General features: G+C 39.2%; 1 protein-coding gene across 3 annotated transcripts in view; it reads right to left on the bottom strand.

Annotated features, from left to right (window-relative positions):
* zdhhc14 (zDHHC palmitoyltransferase 14) overlaps positions 1–25,061 on the bottom strand; it is a 34,596-nt gene extending 9,535 nt beyond the window's left edge. For 2 of the 3 annotated variants that reach the window (XM_088318903.1, XM_088318912.1), the window contains exons 1-5: positions 24,552–25,060; positions 23,769–24,060; positions 13,535–13,695; positions 4,475–4,627; positions 2,135–2,275 (exon numbers count right to left, since the gene is read on the bottom strand). In XM_088318903.1, coding sequence (XP_088175029.1) covers positions 2,135–2,275; positions 4,475–4,627; positions 13,535–13,695; positions 23,769–24,010 — 697 coding nt within the window. In that variant the 5' untranslated portion in view covers positions 24,011–24,060; positions 24,552–25,060. Of the gene's footprint in view, positions 1–2,134; positions 2,276–4,474; positions 4,628–13,534; positions 13,696–23,768; positions 24,061–24,551 lie in introns of all 3 variants that reach the window. The other variant, XM_088318920.1, reaches the window with a different exon arrangement.

Here is a 25,061-nt window from a genome sequence, read left to right as displayed (position 1 = left end):
ACAGTAGGGCTGGGCAATTAAATGTAATTGTGATTTCGATTTTGGGTTCGCTCCATCTTAAAAACATTATAACCAAAGTAAAACAATTAAGGTATCAAGGTGAATGGTGTGTGTGTGTGTGTGTGTGTGTGTGTGTGTGTGTGCAAGTTCCAGACGTTATGAATGGATTCTGAATGCCGCGTGTTGCTTGCAAAGCAAGCGTGTGACATTGTGGTTATGCCCTACCTGAACGTGCTTAACTCTGAACGTTGTCAACGGCAATTATGGTCAACATGAATCCAAACAAGAAGCGCCTTCGACGTTAATTGCTGCCAACTACATATTTTCATGGGAAAGGGTGGAGACATGTCTCAGGTTTGATCATCAAGCTGCAAAAGTTAACAACACTATGGCCAGCAAATGGCAACATTGGGTGTCTTTTGTATGCGCTCACCGTGTATCAAAACAATGTTGACGCTTGTGAACATGGCAGATTGAGTTAATTATTTAATATTTCGTTAATTTAATTGGTATATTTAATTAAATTATTTGTTATATTCCACTTGAGAAGGGAGCTCCCCAATCTCGTTGTACACTGAGTATGACAATAATTGTAAATCTAAAAATATCACCACTGGTGATATTTGTGAATACATTACTTTTCCGTCACAAACAGAGGTTTGACTGGCCACTTAAGTAAAAATTATGAGCGTAAAAATCACTTTGTGCATGTCATTTGACAAAAAGTGTGTCTTCTGTGTTTTTTTGGGCACAAAATATGTGATTTGGGTGAAACCAACATATATTCTACTGCTGATTACTAAAAATGAAATAAGGTAGATAATTTGTGATGAAATAAGAAAGTCTAACCTTTCACGGTAGCCTCTGTATTTACATACTCATGAAACACAAGAAACACAAGATGCTCTAAATAGGCTGGCACTTAATGGGTTATCGCTTTTAAATGGCTGGCATTAAAAGAGTGAACATTTTTTAATGACATCTGTGTTGGAGTTCACGGTAAAAATAAAGAAAAACATAATTATAAACGTATGTTTAAATACAAGACATGCTTTGTTTTTAAAACATCACAGATGCTAATGCTGAAGTCCCATTGACATGCTAACGGTAAATTAGCATCGAGCTCTGGGAGTGATGCTCCTCCAAACAACGAAAATTCACACACAAACGCTGCAGGAAAACATTCGTGCAGGTAATATAACGATGCTCAAAAACATTTTTTCCAATGTTTAAAAAAACAAGATACATTATTGAAGCGAAATCAATCGCAACTTTCTTATGTTAGTGTGAGCATATATTTAAGAGGTGACCATGCACACAGCAGGAACAGCTGGTATTTATTTTTACTCAATATTTTTTCTTTGCTATTATTTTAGTATATTTTTATTTTACTTTGTTACTAATTTATTTTGTCGTCGTTCATTCAAGTTACATTAATATTTGAGTTTTCATGGATTCGAGGATTTTCTATTGTCATACACAAACACATTTCCTCATGATATGGCACAAAAGCAAATACCAATACTTAGAATTAGTACAACAAAAAAAAAGATTAAATAAATACAATAAAGAGATGAGGGAGATAATATTTCACGGTTTTGTATGTGTGCAATGATGCAATGCAACAAAAAGGTGTGGTTGAAGCAAAGATGTGGCTGCAGCAGAAAGAAAACACAAGCGGCTTGAATTTCACATGGTATTTACAAGGTCAATTTGTACATTGGGGGGGGGCGTGGGGGGGGGGACTAAAGTGTTCAATGTGCACGTATGAATGAGCATGAGGGTATGATGGTAGTTTTGAGCAGTTGAATACATATCAAGGTTTGAAATCAATAAATAATATTTTTTGTCAATCATGATTTCCATATCAATCAAAAATAATCGGGATTATTATTTTATCCATCGCCCAGCCCTATCTGACAGTGTCAAGTGTTGAGTTGTAGAGACACACACATATGAGATATTGACAGCAGAAAATGCTAGGCAGAGCGTCCACTTAAATTGACATTCCAATTTAATGTCCCTTGGTGATATAGAGGATGACAACGCACAAGCGCAGACAAATGTCTGCGTATACATACATACATATCCATGATTTAATTTGCCTATGAGTGCATTTGTGTGTTCTACTCACTACGTAAAATGATGTGTGTGATGACAAAGGCAAAGATGAATATGGTGAGGAAGGACAGCGAAAGGATGAACATATAGAAGAAGCGGTAGTTCCTCCTTCCCACGCAGTTCCCAACCCAGGGACAGTGGTGGTCAAAACGCTCTGTGTGGATAGGGAAAGAAAAAAAAATCATTAATCCAGGCCATTTTTGGGCCACACACAAGCAATTTTTGCGATTTTGGTTACCAGATTCACAATTAGTAGCGTTTTTGTTTAATGAGAAAGAATGTTTCCCCTTGTCTCTTCTGAATGAAACTGCAGAATGCAGCATATTCTCCAGTGACAAAGATACAGATCAAATATCCCAAAATAATTTTTAAAATTTTTTTATTTTAATTTATTTCCAAATCAAATATACCTCTAAAAACAAAGAACTATGGATGTCCCGATCCGATTATGTGATTGGAATTTGAACTCAGTACTCTGTGGTGCAAAATATTTACCCTAATTTATTATACACGGGATTTTATGGTAACATTATTATTAGACATAATTTGAACTAATTTGTTATTTCATGAGTTTGTATCAAACTGGCAGCCCTTTGCATTAAGCGAGAGAGAGAGTGAGAGAGAGAGATAGAGACTCCAGTAAAAATTAAAAAACCAGCAATGGATATACAGTACATATATAAATACTGCATATACAGTATTCACATTTATATACACACACACACACGCACGCACACAAAGCAGTGTTCATGAGGCAATTATCCATGGCTTCACGTAAAGAAACGAGATTGCTTGTTTGAATGTACTTTGTGACACCCTAGTTACTTCAGAGCATGGAACTACACAGTGGGAATCCACATCTGTGCAAAATGTGGGCCAAAGTGAAGTGTCCCACGGGGTCTTGGCAAAATAGACACACAATGTGAAAAATAGACAAGTTATGTACACTAGCTCATGGAAAAATAGCTGTGGTACAGTGGAAGAGCGACTGCGACTAAACTACGACCTTTAGATATGACGAGATTGAAGACTTTTTGAGGGCATGTATGGGGTTGTAAAAGTGTGCAAGCAGGAGATGGTTTCGAAAAGCCAGAACGCTGTTATCCAGAGATGACTTGAAATAAGAGACTGACTGTGGATCAGGGGTGTGCAGAGACCGTTGGATGAGCAAGTGTTCAAAGTATAAACACAATTAAGGGAAATCCTGATTTGAGAAGGTGGATTTTGCTTAGTTCAACGTGCAAACCAGAGTTAGAAGGAAAAGCTGGACTCTGATGGGCTGCAGTCACCGCACATTTCTGCCGCGTGAGATGAAGTAAATACGAGGGTGGTCGAGTAATATCAAGATTCTCAATCATATAATCAGCCAGCCCTATATATATTGCTCTTGGGGTGGTAATCGATGGGGTGGGAGGTTGTGTGGGGCCGACGTAGTATCGGAACAGCAAGGTCAATTCCTTTGTTTTTATTGTGCTGTTGTTGATGTCCAACTTGTTCAATGTGTGTTGCTCAGTACACCATTCGTTTCTTTCTTCTTTCTTTTTCAGAAAATTCCAAATGGTAATTTTGGCTACGCCAAATGTTTGTGCAACAGGATAGATTAATTTTCCCGATTCTCTCAGCTTCAAAAGAAAGAAGCACGTATCAGTCAAATACTTTTGCACACTTGAAAAGTGGGTGGGCTAAAACAAACAGTGCTATCTACTGAGTCAATCTAGATGTAAATACCTTGAAATAAAAGATGGAATTCTGAACTTTTGTCTCAGATTAATCTTTTTAGCTGCAACCTAAATGAACTGACCTGGCAGTCCCAAAGCTTTTGGACGGGATTGAATAGTCTCCTGTGCAGCATAAAATTATTGTAACCAGAGACTGATATGCTGGTGCTCACTCTCACAACATGTTACAACTTGAGCTTTTGTTACGTGTGCTAGCACAAGAGAAAATGTCTTATGTAAGTATGTCACTTACGATAGTCAATATTGTGGTATATTTCATTTTGTTAAAAAGATAATGTTGGTATTATTGTGGAAGTTATGATATGGCCTAGGGCAACAGTCTGTTCATTCCTGAGAATTATAATTGTACAGTAGTACGAGAAGAAATATCACAGCAATCCCTAGAGACCATTCAGACTGGGCCCTCTGGTTGCTGTGGGATAGGCGGAAGTGGGAATGTAGAAAATGGATGGATGGACTGGATGGGCGTCTGTAATCTGTCAATCTGATCATCAATATTCTTTTAGTTGGAGCAGTGCTGCAAGGGGCATGCCATCAGTCATGCAGTTTGTATCGTATGTGCTGGCGATAATAAAGAAGACACTAAAACCCGTCGTGTGAAATGTTTCACTCACCCACACAATTATCACAGAGGCTGCAGTGAGAGGCACGTGGGGGTCTGAAGATTTTGCAAGTGAAACAGTACTTCAGTTTGACAGTTTGGCCATTGATGACCACCTCCTTGGTCCTTGGTGGTGGCCTGTAGCCTGTACTGCCATTCGCCACATCTTAAGAATAGAGGAAAAAGAAAACCGTGTCAGTGAAAAAGACTTTGGCCCATAGGCAAAAGATGGCTGACGTAAGTCTCACAAATACAGCAACTTTATGTTTTGGGAGATGACATGCAAAATCTGGCACAGTTGCAAAAATTTGCCAAGATTTTAATAATTTAATTAGGAATTAGGAAAGTAAGTAGATCAACACAACTCATACTACTTTGTACAAGCAGTTGATCCTGCTTCAACACAGAATATCACTTTCAATGATAAGTACAGTTACGAAGAGATTCTATCCATTTATGACAAGTAATTTAGTTCTTAGTAGAACAGCTATTTGTTGTTATTTTCTGCAAGAAAACCTGACGCTTAACTGGACAATAGATTTTGGAAGCATTCCTTGACAAATTTTAACACGTTCCTTAGGTACGTCGCTTCAAGTTTATTATTCTTAATAATAAAATGCAGAATATGCACACTGATAATAGGCCCGGCCGATAATCGGTCTATCCCTAATAACATTCACACTGATGATGCAATAATGTTACATTCCAAGGCTGATGTTCACTTCATTGCAAAAAAAAAAAATAAATAAATAAAAATTATCTGTGATTAAATTAAGAATCCACCCTTTTCGCACCATGCACTATGGCTTGCTTTCATGTTGCACAACAACAACAAAAAATAGTATGGTGTAAAACAGGTCTGTTATCTTTTGTCACACCTTCAGTTCATCAACCTGTCCAACAAGATTAACAACACTTTCTTATATGCATGCACACTAATCATGGGTAGTAGGGGAGTAAAATAACTTTATACTTAAAATATATCAAGTACTTTTTTTTTTAATTGGAGAGAACCATCTTAGAAAGAAATGACACATTTACAGTACTGACAAGTTAATTCAAATATATGTAAAATGGAAACATTTGCATCACACCCTCTCGAACTGTTCCATATATCAAATGGAATTGTAATTTCACTGAGTTGAACATAATTTAATTGTTACACTTTAAAATCAAACCGTCCTTGAATTCTTTCGTACTCCATTTATCGAAAAGCATATCGAATTGTCTTTTGTGGAGAAATGCACACGCCTAGAGGATAGAGTTATCAATAAAGTAGTTTTTTACAAACCTAAGCATTTTGTCATTGCTGGCTGGTACAGCAGAACCCTATAAGTGCGTGGTCCATATGAGAGGATAGAGGCCAAATACACTGGGAAGTGATGAAACAACACAGTTGAGGCTTCAATGTCAGCCAAACTACAGTGACTGTTGCCTGCTGGTATACAATATGAACCTCAGTGGTAACCAGCTGAGCAGCTAAATGTGGGAAGATAGCATTTGCAAAAAGTTTGGCTAAACTTCAGTTCATTATGCTTACAAAGACATTTTAGGCTACACTCACGCCAGGTCATCCATACCATCTTCAAGTATGCATAATACACAGAGCTTGAATTTTCCGAGTATGATCACTCTGTGCTATGTGAGAGGATAGACTTTATTTATTAATGATAATGGACTACGTGCACAATCATATGATGTGAAGTAATATTCGGGCCACACTTAAGAATAGGTCATTAGTGAGAGAAAGGAGTTTATGTCCTCAGAGGGCTTTATTCTTGTGGCAGTAGGACTTTATCGTACAAAGTAATAGAAAAAGAGAAAATTACATTTTCCATTCAAGTGCAACCCCCCCCCCCCCAAAAAAAAATCCCCTCAATTTATCTTAGTAAATGTGCATAAAATACTGTCAAAACATCAAAAGGATGAAAACAAATCTCGTGTCTTGCTGAAATTAGCAAATTTTGTGAGAGTGGTCGTTTCATGTAAGCCAGTGGACATCCTGTTCAATATACTGCTAGGCCAACAAAAAGTACACATTTTGTAAACAAGCAACTTTTACTTGCGGAAATGCAGCCCTGAAGTGTGAAAAAAAATAACTGCGCGCAATTATATTAAAAAGTATTGACACTTAATAACAGTACATCCTCACAATGTTGCCGAATTACACTCAAATTGTGTCGCAAATATGTTCATATGGACACTTTGAAAGTAATGTAAACTCTATTCATATAGCGCATTTCATACAAAAGGTCACAGGATGTATTTCACGTATTTAAAAGACAATTTAAAACAAAAGAGCAAAAGGTTTAAATCCAGGTTATTAACCTGTATATAAAGACATTCGCATTTGGGGCTGACTTCACTTCTGTTGGCAGCTCATTTTATTTTTGTGCAGCATAACAGCTAAATGCTGCTTCACTTGTTTGCTTTGTGCTCCACCTGACTGGGTTTATATTCTATAAGCATTTTGTTAATTTAATCAAGACCTAGACCAGTCAGCGATTCTATTCTATTCGGCGGTGTAAAGCCTCTAGAACGCGAGTAATATCTGCTGACTTCTTTGTTCGGGTCAGAACCCGAGATGCAGCTATGAGATGCTCTTTTGAAGCAGTCAAGTAAGAACATCATTACAATATTCATGTCTACTGGAGACACAACACCTTATTTGAAATGAAATGTGTCATCAACATTGGAGTTCAAAAGAATCTGACCCAACGGTAGCATACGGTACTGAACAAAAGGGTTCCATGAACTGACCTTTAAGGGATCCCCACATGTCATGGCCATTTGATCAAATTCAAAACTTTCAAATGATCACAAAATAACTCCTTTCCTCCAATTGGGATCTGAAACAATGCATGGGTAAGTGCCAGCCAGTGGTGGGCAGGAGAGGAAGGGGAACAGTGCCCCAGCAAATAATATTTACTGGTTGCAGTTTTTTGTTTGTTCCATATGAAGACAGAAAGGTCATTGAACAAGAGTATGGCTATTATACTGGGTAAATGACGGCTGCTTTTATCATCCTGCTTGTTTTCTATGGGCCTGTTCAGACGTGTCTTTCTAAGAAGTGATGACATAATGTAGGAATAAATGTTGCTACCAGTTGAATTGATTGCGATCACAGCTAGATTATAACTTGGATAACATCATCTGGGTGGCCGGGAGAGGTGGGTTGAAGCGCAAACACAAACTTCCTTGCTCTATTGTCTGTTACAGTAAATTATATTTACAATAGTACAGGGGACATCCCAAAATTAAGGGGCAGAGGATGTTTAAGCCTGACAAATACACAATAGAGGGCAGAAGAAAAGTAACACAAACCGGCAGGTATGGTATCTGAATTATCTCACAGAGCTCACAAACCTGCAGGTTTAAGATCAAACTGTGTCAAATCATAAAAATCTTACAACACGGTTTTAACTCACTCCACAAAGTGAACGCTTTTTGGAAACCTTCCAGAAAATTTGGCTTGACGGTGTAGAGCATGAAGCCACTGAGGTGTAGCACCTGGATAACCTAAATGATGCGCTGATTGTTACTGTGTCTGATGAATTCAAGTCTGGGTCAAACACTTTGGCCATTTGTTTTCCTTTACAAACATTTCAGTGTCCATTTAAACTCGAACTGGTTTCCAAAAAGACACAAAAACATCCGTACGTGTAACGCCACTAGCTAGCTGCTTCAGCAATCAAAAGCTGTTTACCCTTTCGGGTGGAACACCTGACCGGATGACGAGAGGTTATAACCACGTATAGCGATGACCACTAATCGCCCCGTGAGACCTGATACTGAAATACACCAGACATAAATAAATTCAGTCACACTGCTCCTACAAAAAAAACGAATAAATCACAGTAAACTAATCAAGCATATCACAAAGAGTATGCATACTAGTGCTTAAAACTAATGATTAGTTCATTTTCATCTGTTTGTTGGTTTTAGTCTGTCGCTGTGCAAAACTGATCTCAGCAGAACAGAGCAATAAATGTTCTAAAATCATTGGCCAACCACTGAGATCTCGTCCTGTGCTGTGCTACCAACAGGCCATGAGGGTTTCCTATAGGATCCTTAGAGACCTTGCTCATGTTCTGTTCATTTTGTTTGAGTGGTTGCCCTCTGGGCACAGGCCGCAGTGTGTGGGTTGTCGGAATCTAAGAACGAAGTCTACATTTATTCCTTCGGTGACTTCTCTGCTAAACTCCAATCCCTCCTTTCTTCAATATGGTGTCATCTCAGCGCTTCAAACACGAGTTATGTTGGATTTTAAGTGTATTTATGTAATATGGATTACTTATTTGTGATTGTACTGTTACTCACCGTATCTTTTAATTGCCCACTGGGTATGAATAAAGGGATTGATTGATTAGTTGCTTGGCAAAAAATATATACACCAAATGTAAACAAAGCTTCGCAAGGGCTATAAAACAAGATTAAACCGAATAAAAAGTAAAACATGCACAAATATAGAATGAATAACATACCAACGTTTTCCAACATTAACTCCCATTTGCAGTTTTATGTTTCAATGGGTTTTAACAAGAAAAATGACTTGCAAAACTCCTATGACACAATTTGTGTAATTTTGCATTTTTTCACAAATCTCTACGATTGGTCAGATTATATTCCTGGTATGTTAATAAATTATTGACCAATGTAAAATGTTGAAAATGGCTTGCTCTCCTTAGCGATGCAATGTTCACAGTTGAGCACTCTGTTTTTGGGGTCTCTTGAAAAGTAATGATTTTGGAGGTACGACGATTTGGCCCGACGCCAGCCATTTATTTGTTATGCGCATTTATGCCGCTGGCAGAAAAAAATAATAATTAAAAAAAATAATACAATAACAATAACAGTAATTCACAATGAAGATGTGAACATATAGTTTCACTAGTCTAGCAATACAAGACAATCACATTTTTCCGAGCCAAACTGAAAACTGCAAGCACACAACCGAGATACGAACCATACTGTGGAATTTGTGAACTATTCCACTCCAAATAGTAACTGGACAACATTCTGTGTGCGTTACATGCTCAATTGGAAGAGGAGTTCCTGTATGTTTTATGAAGAAATTATCAACTTGAAAAAAAGACATCCTTATATTTTTGAGATATGCCATACCTCCTGTTCTGTGGGACTCTAATAAAAAAAATAAAAAAAAATAAAACAGCAAGCAAACAAAAGTTTCTGTCTCCACTTTGAACAGCTGAAATGTCACAGCATCTTTGACTGACGTTACCATCCTTTTTTCCAGTCATCTGAGCGTTAAGCCATCAAAAATCCATTTCCTCTGCTGGCAACATCACTGCCCTAACGTTCAGCAGTTAGCTTGGCCCATATTAGGTGGAAGGAAAGAAGCTCTGGGCATCGCTCAGTCTGATTAATACTTCAGAGAGCCTTTTGGATTTTGGCAAGTCCTAGCAGAAAGGACATGCCAAGCCGGCAGGCGAGCATTGATATTAGATTGGGCAAAATGAACTAAAAATAATTGCATCCAATTTAAGGGGTGCTAGCTGTGATCCTTTGCCATTTCTTCAATCAACAGTGCACTCTTCATTATTGTTGTGCTTTATTTTCATTCTAACACAAAACAAAGACAATAAAAGCTACTTGGCTACTCTACAATTATCAACATGAATTTTTATACCTGATTTAAATGCATTATCAATCAATGAGCAAAGCCAAGATGAGCATTGCGACGATGTTCCTTGGCTGTGAAGTTCCTTAAGAACACTGTTACGTTATAACTGAGCAATGGCTTTCTTAAAGGAAACATATTATGCATGCAATAACATGTAAGATATTTAGTGCTATTTCGAAAATAAGGATCACCTCATTTCCACGACCATAGGGCGCACCCAAAAGTCCCAAATTGGACGGTCCGAAATGTACGGTGTGCCTTATAATGTGGAGCGCCTTATGTGTGGTCCGAGTTCGACTATAGAGCGCTGGACTGACTGGGAGCATTACACAGTGCGCCCTCTGAGCACCCTCCATTGGTGACGGTTTGAGACAACAGTCAGGTGACAACAGACCAGTATGTGCGTGCGAGAGAAAGCTGGATAAAAGGACCGCTGTCCACGTTGTCGTAGTAGTAGTAGATTAACCTTTACACAACAGACGCTGCCCAAAGCACACCACTTACGACATCTAACCAGCTATCTGATTGGCTGAATCCTCAACAATATAAACTGTAATAGGTTAGATTAACCTATACACAACAAACGACTCACGACATCTCTCAGCCATCTGATTGGCTGAGGCTGAAGCACCCCCAGAATGCTTTGCTGCACTTGGGATATGAATGGCAAGAGAGATACATGTTTTGTGTTGATTGTATTTTGTTGTTCCTTGTTTTGGTTGTTTCATTGTTTGCTTGTATGTTGTTCTGTTGATGACGGGTGAAAATTTGGTTTTGTTGTAAAAGCGTGGCTAGTGACCTGCCTACATCGGCATTGTGATCAACTGACTTTGAAGCCATTGTCTGGCCATTTCTGATACAGAAGACGAGGACTTTGATGGATTTGTGGATGAGGACTGATGAAAAAACTAATGTGAGTACATTGTTCAATAATTCAATAATGTACAACCAAAGTCAGTTTTCCTCCTGCTGCCTTTAAAAAAAAACATGCTAGCAAGTATGCTAGCTTATCTTTTAGCTTGACTGCATGATGAGCTAAAGTATGTTTTGTCATGCCTGCACCAAATAATGCAGTGCGCTCTATGGTTGTGAAAATACGGTAGGTTCGGTAGTTGGAATAATGCATGTCTGAATTGGTCATATTTATAGGTCAAACTTAAAAACAAAAATTTAAAATATCTCAAAAACCTGACGTGCTTGGAAAAAAACCCCAGACATTTTTGTAATCAGCGTCATAACAAGGGACATTTAAAGCCATCAGTGATTAAAATTTGTTGTTGACCAGTGTTATTTACCAATTAAAGTATGTGACGCGCAAGTAGATTTTGTTAAATCACTCGAAAATGCAGTCAAATCACTCTTATAACGCAGGCAGGCACCCTGTAGTGCAATTCAACATGAGAACGAACCAGGGACATGAAGTACTTTCTTTGCAAATCACAGCTAGGCTGATTGCTATTGGGGCTTGGAAAGAGGCTGGATGATCGGGATAAGAGCAAACAGATGTGCCTGGGATGTCTTGCATGTAAATCTGCCATGCCAAGACTTGGGCCAGCTGCATCACACATTTGGACAACAAAGCTGGAGAAACGCGGACGGTAATTGGATTGGAAAGTTTCAGGAGACATTTTTTGCATCTCTGGTAAGATGCAATAACAGAGCAACCCAGCATTGTGCAGTCACATCATGAACACTGCACATAATGACGTATGATAACAAGATGGCTGGTCATTGTCTAGTGTTTATAGAAAGGCAAACAAACGGCAGTGAGGTCTGCATATGAGGGTGACGTTTTAAGTCTACTGAATAATGCTTCAGTGGCACCAACAGTTAAACAGCGTAAGAAAAGAAAAAACAGCCATGCGTCATGAAAACGCACTGAACAAAAAGTGAGTGTTACAGTAATACACAGCTCAGCATCGTGCCACCTTCCACCATATTGCTTGTTTTCATCATTAACGTTTGAGTAACCACCGATACACAGTAATTGATACTGCTAGTACTTTTCATACGTTATATTTTGATTAAAGCAATGTTAAATAATTTTAACAAGACGTTTCATTTAATTCTGACAAAACCCAGAAGAGTCACTCTACAAAATAGAATTTAAGTTCAAAATAAAACAAACAACTCACTCAGATTTAGGATTCATTTGTAATAAGTCGACGGCGCAAAATAAAACTGAGAACTTCCTGAGTTTTAATCATACCTCAAAGTAAATTGAAGCACAAAATATATGTTAAGCATGACACTATTACCTTAAAATAAAAGCCCGTTACAGAAACTTGGTAATGCTACCCAGCCATCCCTATTCGATAGATTTGCCAAGTTTAGAGCCTGATATGATTTTATTGTGTCATTCGAGCTCTGCTCTGATGCTAAAATAAACTTTCTGTTTACCTTGAAAATCCTTACTATCAACAACCCCACCCCCCAAAAAAAATACACATGTAAAGTCGGCTTCAGGCAGTGAAAATCTTACCAGTGACATCAACATTTTGTGGTTGACAAACAAATCCACTGGTGGCAGTGTGGAATTTGGGTCAACATCGTCCATGTTTTCCACTTGTTTTTAAATTTTTAATTTGTTTATCCTCAGAAAATGTCACTTTGGTCTTTTTCAGAGTGCTGTTGCAGCAAACTGTTGGGAACCCTGCGCGCCATCACTAGCTAAAGCTAACTAGGAGCTTAGTCTCCTAATTAGATTAATTAAACCATTCCGGAGTATGTTTAATGATGCCTCGGTGACCTGACAGCCTGGCAATTACACTTCACACTGCAAAAAGAGTGGACTTTATTTTATGTAACTCCTGAGTGACTCTTTTAAGAATCATATTCCTACATGGTAGGCTTTTTTTAATATATATATATTTTTTATTTTTTTGACGCACCCAAATATGAGAAATTTACACGTGCAATGGCAAAAGTGGGATACAGGTCAGTATGACTCAGGTGGTACACTGGTCATCGACCAATAAAAAGGCTGTGGTTTGGATCCAGATCTCCTGGGAGACTATGTCGAGGAGCCCTTGAGCAAAATACTGAACCCCCAATTGTTAGTCATTAGTAGCCGAATGAGGACACAGTGGTAAAGCGCTTTGAGTATCTTCAAAGTAGAAAGGTGCCAAATATACATAAGATCCCCTAATAGATGACTAGGCTGCCTCGTGTATTGTATGTACAGTGGGACCCCCAAATGGTTTGTCAAAACTATTTAGAAATCAATCTAGATGACAGATTCTCATGCGTCTTGGCTTATGAGACAAATTCGTCAAAGCGGGAAACAAAAAGTGGGGCATGCAATCGATATTTCTCAAAGACATTTCCTCTGAAGAGTGCCAACCTTGCTGTGGAACACCCCCCCATCTCTTACCATCCCTATTCATAGCAATAACTCAAGTTAACAATGTAATGAGTGGGTTTTCTTACCTATTTGTCTCTCCAGGTCGGCTGCTTCGTCTGGAGTAGCCCTGGGCAGCACCCCTGGGTCACTGAAGCTGGTTCTCAGCAGTGTTCCCAGCACAAAGACAAAAAGCACTCCTCCGATCACTGGGATAATCGGCGTCAAATGCTCAGCCAGGAACGGGCAACTGAAAACACAAGCAATAATATTGAGAGAAGAACAAATGACAAAAGTAATAATCCCGGTACGTCTAAGGCGACATTAATGCAAACCCCTATCAATGTACAGTATAATCCAAAAAGCAGGCCAAGTGTAATACAAGAACTTAAGCACTTTACTGCTTAATGACCAGTAACTGGATAGAATTCCCACACACGTCAGTCTCCCAAATTGTAATCTGCTCTAATAAAACAATCCCATTTAATCCCTTTAACCTTTCAATGAGTTCACATTTAGTTGTACAGAGGTGGAGGCACATGTTGATGCCTACCATTATATTTGAATGTGCCGGGCTGAGTCATCTGTGGAGGCGCTTGTGCCATTTGAGGCAATGGGCAACAAATTGAACAGTCGCATATTTAGATTACAAATGATTTGTGAGTATCCAAAATTCAATGAAAAGTAATCCACGCCTGATGATGTCACGGTAGAATTGAACCAATTCTCTTCGAAATGTTTTCACAAAAGGATGAGAAACTAGCACTGCAAAAACTGAAGCGTATCTTGAAAGATAGAGTTTTCAGATGACATACTTAGTTCCAGCCTTACATGGTTCACTATCACCAGAAAGTAAATTGATTTCCAATATTATGTGACACGGGTTTCTAGTAAATACCATCACATTCTCCTCTCATATGGCAACCCCTGCGGTGAGGTAGAGTGAAGTACAGGGTGATAGTGTTACAGCCGCTTATGTATGCCAACCTCAGTTATTCACACTAACTGAGCCAAACTATTTTTAGGCTTGCCGGGTAGGGTTCCACAAAAACAGATTGCAAGGGCATAGAAACGTGGACCGAGAACATTTCTATAGATTGCTGATCCTTGTTAATTAAAGTCAGTCATCACTTGCTGTCTCCCTATTTTTCACCACGCAACCAGCTAGGGATGAGTACCCTTGCGACTAAAAAAAAGGTCAGCCAACACAAGAAAACCAGCAGTAAACCCTTAACAGATGTAAAAGGTTTTTCAGTAAAATTACTGAGTTTGGAAGGGTGACTGACCCCTTCATCGTGTGTAATTAGGAGTCAAAGAAAATATTGATTAATCCCAAATTGATTAACTGTTAGTGTAACAAATATTTATTTAAACCAACATTTGTATGTACACACACATGCTGGCTTATTCCGACGGGTATTACGACGGTACACACAGGTGCCGTAAAGTGTCATGACGATTGTCATTCGATAATGAATTCAGTTTTCATTTGCACACAGTTGTTGTCTGAGCATTATTGGACATAGTGGCGATGAGGCTTCATGTTGTTGCTGCAGCCGTTGATCCACGCGGAACAATCAATTAAGCGGATCGGAATCTTATAAAAGTGAACGACGATCGAGGTTATCCTCAGATCGCTAGCATTTGGCGAACGTCTGACTTGTCTGCTTGCTCCTGCCGCTAATGCGTGAGCACTACGTCATTGGAACCTAGCGGGGGAACGACACCACGTCTCGATTGACGTATTGTCAAACATACATTGCAATTATGTGACCTAGCATTTTGTAAATATCTGGTACAATCAGTTTGACGGGCGTAAAAAGTTGCCTTCATTGATTTCACAAACAAAACACGGACAAGCCGTAAAGGTTGGCAGCCCTGCCTAGCTATTCATGTCTATTTTTTTGGAACCACACTGAGAGCATTCTCATACTTTTCCCAGCACAATCTTCTCGGGTGAGCTGCACCTCCTCTGTGACATAAGTAATTTTAAAAGTTTAAGGACAGTAGCAGTTGTGGAGACAAAAGCGTAAAGCCTGTCCCCAGATACAGTGAGTCATACATCAACGAAATATTGAATAGGCTTGTCATGTCATGCCACCAAAAGTGATGGGCAGAATTGAATGCAGGCCATTCTAGCAGGATGAATGCAATTTTGACATATTGAGGGAATGGACACTTCTGGAAGAACATTCTACATTTATTTAAAATTTTACGGTGTTGTTGCTATGGAGACAATCTATCCTATGTCAGATAGGTATGAAAGGGAATGTGGTAACTGTGGCAACAGCAACGTGAGTGAGCTGGCTGGGCAAAACAACAATAAAACCCCACTAAAGGGCATAAAGAAATACCACATTACTTAATCAACAGTTTATTTTGCTGTTAAGGATCGAGTTACTGATGTGAATGAGAAAAAGACCGCAAAGCAGGACTGACATTCCATCTTGTTGACCCAAGAGGGCTTTGTCCTTGCATTATTTGGGGTGTGACGTTTCTGTTTGTGGCAATTTAGGAAAACAAATCCATCTGTATAACTTAGAGTAAATATTAGGGCTGTGAAATGATTTAAAAAGTAATAATAATAATTAATTTAGGCAATTTTAATTAAAAAAATATTTGACACAAAAGGCTTTGCTTTTTAATTCAGACAGTTACGGTTTGGAATAGATATATATGTGAACTGATAACAACAACATGCATTTTCTATCAGGGTATTATCGTACGATAAGCCACTATTTTTTTCCCCACGCTTTGAATCCTGCGGCTTTTAAGGTGATACAGTTTATTTAGGAATTTTTACTGTCTCTCAAATACGTAGCAGAAGGGTTTCCAAAGGCTGAAGTGTTACGTGTTGAATACGACATTGTTTGGAGGGGAAAAAAGCATCTACAGGTGTTTAGGGTAAATAAATGTTTTTAAAAATCCATCTGTATGACCTCCCTGCAAGTATCCCCTGTAATAACATGGAGACGGCTTTTGCGGATTTAGTTGGCAAACTCTATTTTGAGCTGATTTGGAGTTTTCACACAGCTCTAAATTAAATCTTTAATAATGACCTTTTGTAAACTTGACATCATTCTGAGGAAAAAAAAATAAAAATGCTGTTTGATAATGGCCCATTACAGTTTGATATTGCTAAATAGCAGAGATGGGCCAGTCTGCCCTCCGTCAGTGACCTGTACACTTTTCTGTCATCGTCCATATTCATAAAAATAATCGTCCTCCGTCCCCATCCGTTTAAAGCACTTCCGTCTTTATATTTCATCAATATTTCAATAACTGTGTCGTATTGCTCAAGTATTTGTGCCAAAGTCGAGGTCTACATATCGGGTCTGTGAGTTAGTAGATACCCAGAGATGATGCTGTTTTGGTCCAGAATACAAAGGGTAGTCTAAATTTGCTTTCACCCAGGCTTCCTGGAAAAAACAAAAGGAAGAACAGGGATTCATTCACCTTTTGCTTCCAGAATCCACCGAAGGGGGACATTTCTGTGTCCAAACTGCGAGTTAATTCAGCCGATGCGGATTAGATACATGCCAAGGTCCATTCAGCAGAAACATTTTATTTTATATTCTTATTTTTATAATGACAGATGGGATGCTAGGTCAGAACATGGCCCTTATCAATGGCCCAGTCAGTGACAGGTCATGGCGGCTGTAAAAGTGTAGTGCTATCTATTTACACAAATACTATGCACACGAAATCACTTATGCTACGTTCACACCGGAGATGAAATAATGCTTGGCCTCGGATTCCTCACAGGAGTTTGATCACGGGATACGACAAATGCGGGTGCTTCATTTGCACTATGTCACAGAGAGGTGCTCTTCCTTCTCAGACAGAAAAAAATGGATGTACATCACTAGTGAATCAAGTCAGAGAGGGTTGTAGAAACTCTTTTTTAAATGTTGCGGTTGTATTAGCATGTGTGTGAAAAATAATTGATCCTCAAAATGTTTACAGTGGATAAAATAAACTAATTTAATAGTTACTTCTTGAGACAATGCTGCGTAGGATTAACTCTGAATGGCACGTTACGGCAAAAATGGGAGCCAGTATGTCTTGTTTGTACATTGAAACATCTGATACTGTACATGACGTGATGTTAGTCAATTATAAAACTATCCATTTACCAGTTCCAGACATGTTCCTCACGAGTGACGCTTTCTGGTGCGGTTTCAAAGTATCTTTATAATTACAAATGGTCATTAAACAATATTTCATTGTACTTCATTGCGAGACCCTTTTCTGCATTCAAAGTTTTACTAAATGTTACATTTAACCTGACTTAACAGGCGGGTTGTGTAAAACACAATGTTTCAATCACAATTTCCAAGGAACTACAATAACAATCTGATGCTCCATTAAGGTCCATGTAATCAACTTCAGAAAACGGTATGACAACAGTATGACAGAAAATATTATTTGTCCAAGTAAGCTATGCCACATGACTAGGCCACATGTTCAAAGACGGCACACGTGCATCTATGGGAGCCTGAAACAGAATAATAAACATACCAAAGCCTGCTGCTCGTTAAGAGGGGATTTTTTTTGTACATGGCTGAGCACCCCTCTGATGAAAAAAAAACTGATGTGGAATCACACCACAGAATAATATTCAATATTTTAAAAAATGACACGAACGTAAATAAAAACGTCAAAAACAAAAAGAAGTCTTAGCGTGACATGTGCTCTCTTGATATGCTGTCCTTTGACCATGTGTTGGTCTGCTAAAGTGACAATGTATTCAAAGATTAAGTAGTCCAGAGTTCAATACTGATAGATGTGTTAATGTGCAGCACTACACACAATGCACACAATTTTACACTTCAATCATGGCGAAACACAGCAAAAAAACTGTCAGGAGCCTTGAAATCAATTGATCGGGATTGTTTCCATCCAGCTAAGTGAAGGAGTTGGAAATGCCCACTGCAATTTTCCATAATTAGAAGCTGGCAGTTTTTGCTTTGTCTGACCAAATAACAAAACCAGCAAGAATGCACTGAGTTGAATACAGTGTTTTGCCATTCTTAAGATCAAGTTGATCATTGTTGTATTGGGCATACTCATCTATATTCACCTCATGCTGCTGGCCCAGTGTTCTCCTTTGGATTTATGAAATATGTAATTCAATTACCTTTGCTCCACATGCAAAAGATTTTTGCTGTTGTTTTGGTTTCAACAGAAACATTTTGCAGTCTGAATGAGCATGTAGCTTTTTCATGCAATTTTTATGTCCCACCACTAATGGCTCTTGTGCCGTCTTTGCACAGAGTTGACAACATACCTCTAAACAGCAACTAACTGATGGAACAGGCCTAGACGAAGATGCTGCGCTACCGCTTAAAAAAATAAAATAATTTGACCGTAGTAACATAGTGTGTAAACTGTGGTGTGTCTTTTAATTTACATTACAGGTGTCTTCAAAGTTTTACTCGGTCAGTCTGCCTATGTAAAGGGTAGCCAGTAGTTAATGTGTTCTTTAGTGGCATGGCGTGTACCATAGTGAATCACAGAAAATAAAGGAGAGGGTTGTCTTAGGAGATTGGAAAGAAAATCATAGACAAGTATGTAAAGATAAAAAAAGATAAGAAACTACTGGTGTTATTATCCAGGCAGCTTTGTGTTCCCGTGACTACAGATATTTGAACAGAAATGGTGGAAAAGGACAAAGTAGACAGATAATATAACAATACTCACAGGGAAGAATATAATAGGGTGCTGTTTTTCCCTTTTAAAACATAAATGCAAAAAAATATTTTTTGGTGGTCAGGGCTACCAAGGACGAATGTCATTTCCATTCCCTTCAACAGGGAAAGTGTTTTGATCAATTCATCTCTAAATCTTAAAAACAAGACCTCTTCTGTATATGTAGATCACAGATCATGCATTCAACCCTGGAGTCTCATAGCAGTCACACTTAAAAATTAAGAAGAACAACGTACACACAGAAGAAATCAGATAGAAACAATAATCTGATTTCAGCATTAAGACCAGCAGTGTGAACGTCGCATTCGAGCTCTGACATTTCAGACACGACTGTCCTGCTCCTTGTCTCAACATTTGGTCTTGAGGTCCTATGACATAATGGAACAAAGAGCAAATTTACCATGAAGATAGTGAACAGTAGCCATTATCCGCTGCACACACAGCAGTTTGCCTATTAGGCTCTATGTGGTTCCAAAGCACCCTGACACAGGGCCCGATTGAGCAAGCCTCATGATGGAGCAGGATTGTTATCTAGTGCTGATCGGGTTTCTGTGATGACAGAGATTAGTCAGAGGGTGAGAGAAACAATGCACTGTGGTATACTCATGTGTTGGCCGTACACAGGTCAGTGTCCATCTACATGCTCATACACAGGGGTCACCAACATGGTGCCTGCAGGCACCAGGTTGAAAAAAAGAAAGAAAATCCGCTATTTTGTGTGTGCGTAGCAGTGACAAACAAATATAGAGAAGCAAAACTAAGCATCTTCAAGGAATTCAATGAGCATAGGGAACGAGTGCCATTAATACAACAATTTTTGCAGTGGGACCGCCATCTTTCTGTTGTTTGTTAGTCGACAGACTCCCAACGTTGCTGACAACACACGACAGGACTGCAAGTTTGGCCATGGAGCGTCACCCCGTCAAAGACTTATTATATACTGCGCATCCCCAATGTCTCCCTAATACATAGCAAACTGGTTTCCAAAGGCTGCACTATGTGATGAAGCTTATCGACGAATTGGCCTCATTGACAAGTGAGACTGAGACGTTCTGAGACATTCATGCGTAACTAGCTGCGTTTGCTATTGTTTGACGCAAATAAAAAGCATCTACTGGTGTTTAAGGTAAATAAAAGTTTTTTTTTGTTTTTTTAAATCATTATGTGACTTCTTTATTTGCAAACATACCATGTTATAACTCGGAGATTAGCTATTACAAAGCAGTCAGTGTGTGTGCAAATTGGGCAGTTTTGCATGAAATAAAATGTCAGATTCTTTTCACCAAAAATTGGATTCATGATTTTTATCTCCCCAAAGAAAATAATTGCTTTTTTTTAAACAAGTAAAAATTTCACTTTCACAATTAAAGTGCAAAATGTCCGCCTTAAACAAATACATACAGATTTGAATGTATTTATTTATGTATACAATATTTAAAATAAATATTTAAATTAATTAAATTTATAAAGTGCAAAAAACTTTTTTTCAATAAAAAAACGACAGAAAACTCAAAATAAGTTTTGCCTCTACTATATCAAACACATAAGTAACCATTTCCCTTTCAGAATTAAAGTGCAAAACGTCTGCGTTAAATAAAACCCCTGGCAACAAGTGTAACATAACACACTAAGGAAATTTATAAAGTGTAAAATTGTGTAAAAGTGTTAACATTTTTAAAATTCAACTTTAAACTTTTACTACTTTAAAAAACTCAAGTCCAACTTGTATCAATTCATATTTGGATAGCATATTACTGTCACCCAGCGAGAAGAAAAAAGACAAGACGAGATTTAAAATCATCATGATGAGATTAAAAGTCATCATGATGGCTTTAAATCACATGACAACACCCATTTTCATATATTGGCCAAACAAACAACAGACAACATTTTTGCTGAAGTACAGGACCTGAGTTCTGTGCTTGTGGATGTGTGCGTGCGTGTTCGCGTGTGCGACTGCTTCATTTTGTTGCAATATGCTTCAAAAAAACCTTTGCAGCATGGAGGCACTTATTTTATGTCTGTTGCCGCAAACCCAAACCACTTCCAAACAACTGACAATACTACTCATGGGGACAAATGTTTCCCCCCTATTTGGCCGTCATCATGCACTCTTGTTGCTCCACTCTGACAATCATAACTGAGAGGGAAACAAGCGGAAGGGTGGAAGCTACGTAAACTCATGGGGTCAAACGCAACCCAAAAAAGGGTGGGGGAAAAAACTCAATTATTTATTTAATATCGTACGCAACAACAAAAAAATAATAATTATTTAAAAAAATAAATAAAATAAATAAATCTACTGCACATATGCCCAGGCCGAGTACAAATGTGTTTTTATGCCAAAACCTAGCTGTTGCGGCTTTTAATCTGTTGCGTTTTGTCACACGTACATTGCGGTAAATAGTCTGCATCAGTGATTTTACAAATATGGTATGCATATCACTTGTGGCACGTGGGTTGCCGTGTGTAGTACGCGAAAGAATCACTGCCTAATGCTGCAGTCACACCAAACGCAAGCTGAGCATTTTTAGCGGCGCGTTTCCAAAGACACTCAATGCAGTTTGCGCTGTGAGGCACAAATGAAATGTTTGAAGCAAAAATTTGACATCTCTGCCCATTATCCCGGCTTTGCAAATGCGTGGTGTCGAGTCGACAGACATTCTGCGCCAAAACTCGAGAATGTACATACACAAGCACTAACAGAAACAAGCAAGCGTGGTGAAAATAAACTAATTTGGGACAATATAATTGCATACTGTGGGACCGAAAGGTATGCTATGCAGCCACCTTCCAATATCGGCACAGAGCTTAAAAGGAGCAGGCTTGTGGCGAATTGGGACCAAGGAAGTTGGCGTATCTGATGAGTGGATTGACCTGTTTACACCTGTGCAACTGTCACTCAAGATAACATTTAACAGCTAAAGTAAAATCACCGGTCACCACACAGCGTAGCAATCTTCAAACTTTTTGGTTTCTGTTGGAGAACAAGGAGGACCCGAGGGCTCTAACTAATTATTTCAGAATTGATTATCGCAGACCTGGTCCAAGCATAAAAACCCAAATCCACAAATTTTGCAGGTGTTTGCATTTCGAAGGCTATTGAATACATGTCACAGACTCATTTTGACCTATGTTTTACATAAAAAGGGGAAAATTGATTTGATGGTATAGGCCTTAAAGCAGTTTCTTTTTTTCCCTACTCTTATACAGTGTACCGCCGCGATTTGCAGGGGATATGAACTAGGCTGGTCAACGAAAAGTGAAAACCTGCATATACTGTTGTTGAAAAACTTGTGGGAAGGGCCAAAGGGGTTGGGTGCCATGTGAGTCAGGCAGCGGCAAGAGGCAGGGACCTTGGCGCTCTGATCCCCGGCTACAGAAACTAGCTCTTGGGACATGGAATGCCACCTCTCTGGCGGGGAAGGAGCCTGAGCTGGTGTGCGAGGCAGAGAAATTCCGACTAGATATAGTCAGGCTCACCTCCACACATAGCTTGGGCTCTGGTACCAGTCTTCTTTAAAACCCCAAAACATTTTTCAAAAATGTTGATAAACATTCAACGTGTTTTCCATGAAAACGAGAGGGGAAATGGGGAGCACCCCCCAAAAAATAATAATAGAGAGAGAGAGAGAGACAAAAAGAGAGAGAGGGAGACAGAGAAGATTGCGAATATGCAAACTCATAGGTACAGAACCCTGAGCAGTCCACTGTGTTTATGCGCAATGTGCAAACTGCTTAATGTTACATAGGCTAACATTAATCCAAAATATAATATTTAAGTATAAAACCTGTCTAGTTTTTTACGAACACGTTGACCTACTACTCTACTGTACTTAAATGTTGATCATGATGGTGGTACTTCGGGAGTTCAATATTTTTTTTCCAACCACTGGTCCACGCCATCAAAATGTAGTTTTATATCAGACATTTTTTGTTAGGGATATTTAGGTTATGTCCGACTTAATACGGTTGGACTACAAAACAATTTACCTGATATTTTTTTTTAGTTAAAGTTTAAGAAGAAAGTGTTTATCATCGTGAGACTAGTGACCATTTGAGTTTATTTGGTAATATCATGTAAAATGCATCAGTAGATCATAACTGCCTCACTTGAAGACATTTCTACAGAATAACATTTATGATGCATTTCAAACTTGGGACAGCATCAATACAGTTGAGATGAAAATTAAACATGCTACAATAAAATTAATTATTGCTATCAATAAAATTAATTATTGCTATTCTGATATGTTGAGACAGTTCTCTTTATTGCTGAATGTATCATGCAGAGGCATGTATAACTGAGTAACTAAAAACCGCCAGCTGCAATTATGAGACGGGTCTTCTGCGACATGCCCTGACAAAAAAAAAGAAAATTCAACTAAAACTCTGTTTACAAGGAAAAAGAACGAAGCTTGGGTTAATACCCAGTCAGTTTAGGCTCACATCCCACTGAGTCCAGAGGGATCATTGGAAATGCACGCAACTCCAACTGACCTGCTTCTATTATTTAAACTTTGCTGAACCCATGAAATCGCTAATCCTCCAGGTCAAAGTGCACAAGTTAATAGCAGATTGGATCACAAAGTTTGTCAAAACAATACTCACTCAAAGGTGAAGAAAAGTCCACAAGTGACAAGAATAAGGACAAGGGTGAGGTAGAAAACCCCCGTCTGCTTGGCCATCATGATCCTCCCATCGCAGTAAAATTTATTCCGACCAGGGAAGGATTTCCACTTCCTCTTTTTGGGGGTCTTCTTCTTGAATGGGGTCTCCATTGGAGTGGAGCTGCGAGTGCTTATTTGGCTGTACTCGCACTCTCTCATTGACTCGGACACTCCAAGATGCATCAATTGCTCTTTTAAATGCCCTTATCGAATGAATCCCAGGCGATGTGCCACTGTGAAGACAACACGCAAGTAGAAGTTAGTTCAGCTAACAAACACCTGGGATAAAAAAAAAAAGTGATTATGTAGCTCAACACGAACTAGACTGATTTTCGGTGCAAGAGTAAAGCATGTGTAGAAAATGAAACGTCAGCTACCTCGTCAAATCTCCCTTTTGCCAACACCAGTAGATATTTGTTAGCAAGCAACCTGGCTAGCCTCATGTAGCATCTGAATTGCAGCTAAAGCTAACGCGACTAGCAATTTTAAAAATTAATTTAGGTCTGCATTTTGATTAACTAGTACAATCTCACGGATAGATAAGAATCTAATTGCGCGTCTTGGGCTTTTTATTCCACTGTGGGATTCATTTTGCGCACAGGCTAAACTGTTCGTGTGTAGGCTGTCAACAATGTGCTATAGGCACTGTGTAGTGTCTCCTCGTCCAGAATGTGTTTATGCTCTTTGCCTAGCGAGGCTACACTGGCTCAGCTCGCTGCCTTACCGAGGGAAAGTAAAGCTGGTCGCCGTGTCGGGGCTGTTGTCACGTCGTCGCTGCTCCTCCCTTTCTTATCCGGGTTTGAAACGAGCAGAGGACAAGGCGAAACACACCATTGTAGAAGTTTAAATGGTTCAATGCGGAGTTGGTCGTCGAAGAGCCTCGAAGGCAAAGCCGAAGAAAAAGACGACATACACGACCAGGGTGCTCTCAAGCGAGCTCCAGCATCCCGACTAGCCGTCACCGGCGGGTCCACAAAGCGCCAGCGTTTCTCCAAAACGACCCTCGATGATTCACCATCAATCTTTACCATTCCATATCGTATTGAATGACAAAAAAGTTGATCCCCAAATGAGAGAAGAGGCGATCCGGTTGCCCAAGCGTGTTGCGTTCACATTGTCCCGGTACGCGGGCTGAAGTGCCACCCTCACGAGCACCATCACCATGGGAGCGGAGCGGTGCCTCCCAGCCTGCTCCTCCCCCCTTGGAGGACGACGTCGCCACTGAGGGGGCGCC

The sequence above is a fragment of the Idiotropiscis lumnitzeri genome, chromosome 1, assembly GCF_059441095.1.
Source record: "Idiotropiscis lumnitzeri isolate Australia: NSW breed Sydney's pygmy pipehorse chromosome 1, RoL_Ilum_1.0, whole genome shotgun sequence".
Lineage (NCBI taxonomy): Eukaryota > Metazoa > Chordata > Actinopteri > Syngnathiformes > Syngnathidae > Idiotropiscis > Idiotropiscis lumnitzeri.
Note: the sequence above shows the minus strand (reverse complement) of the source record. Positions and strands in the feature narration are given on the sequence as shown.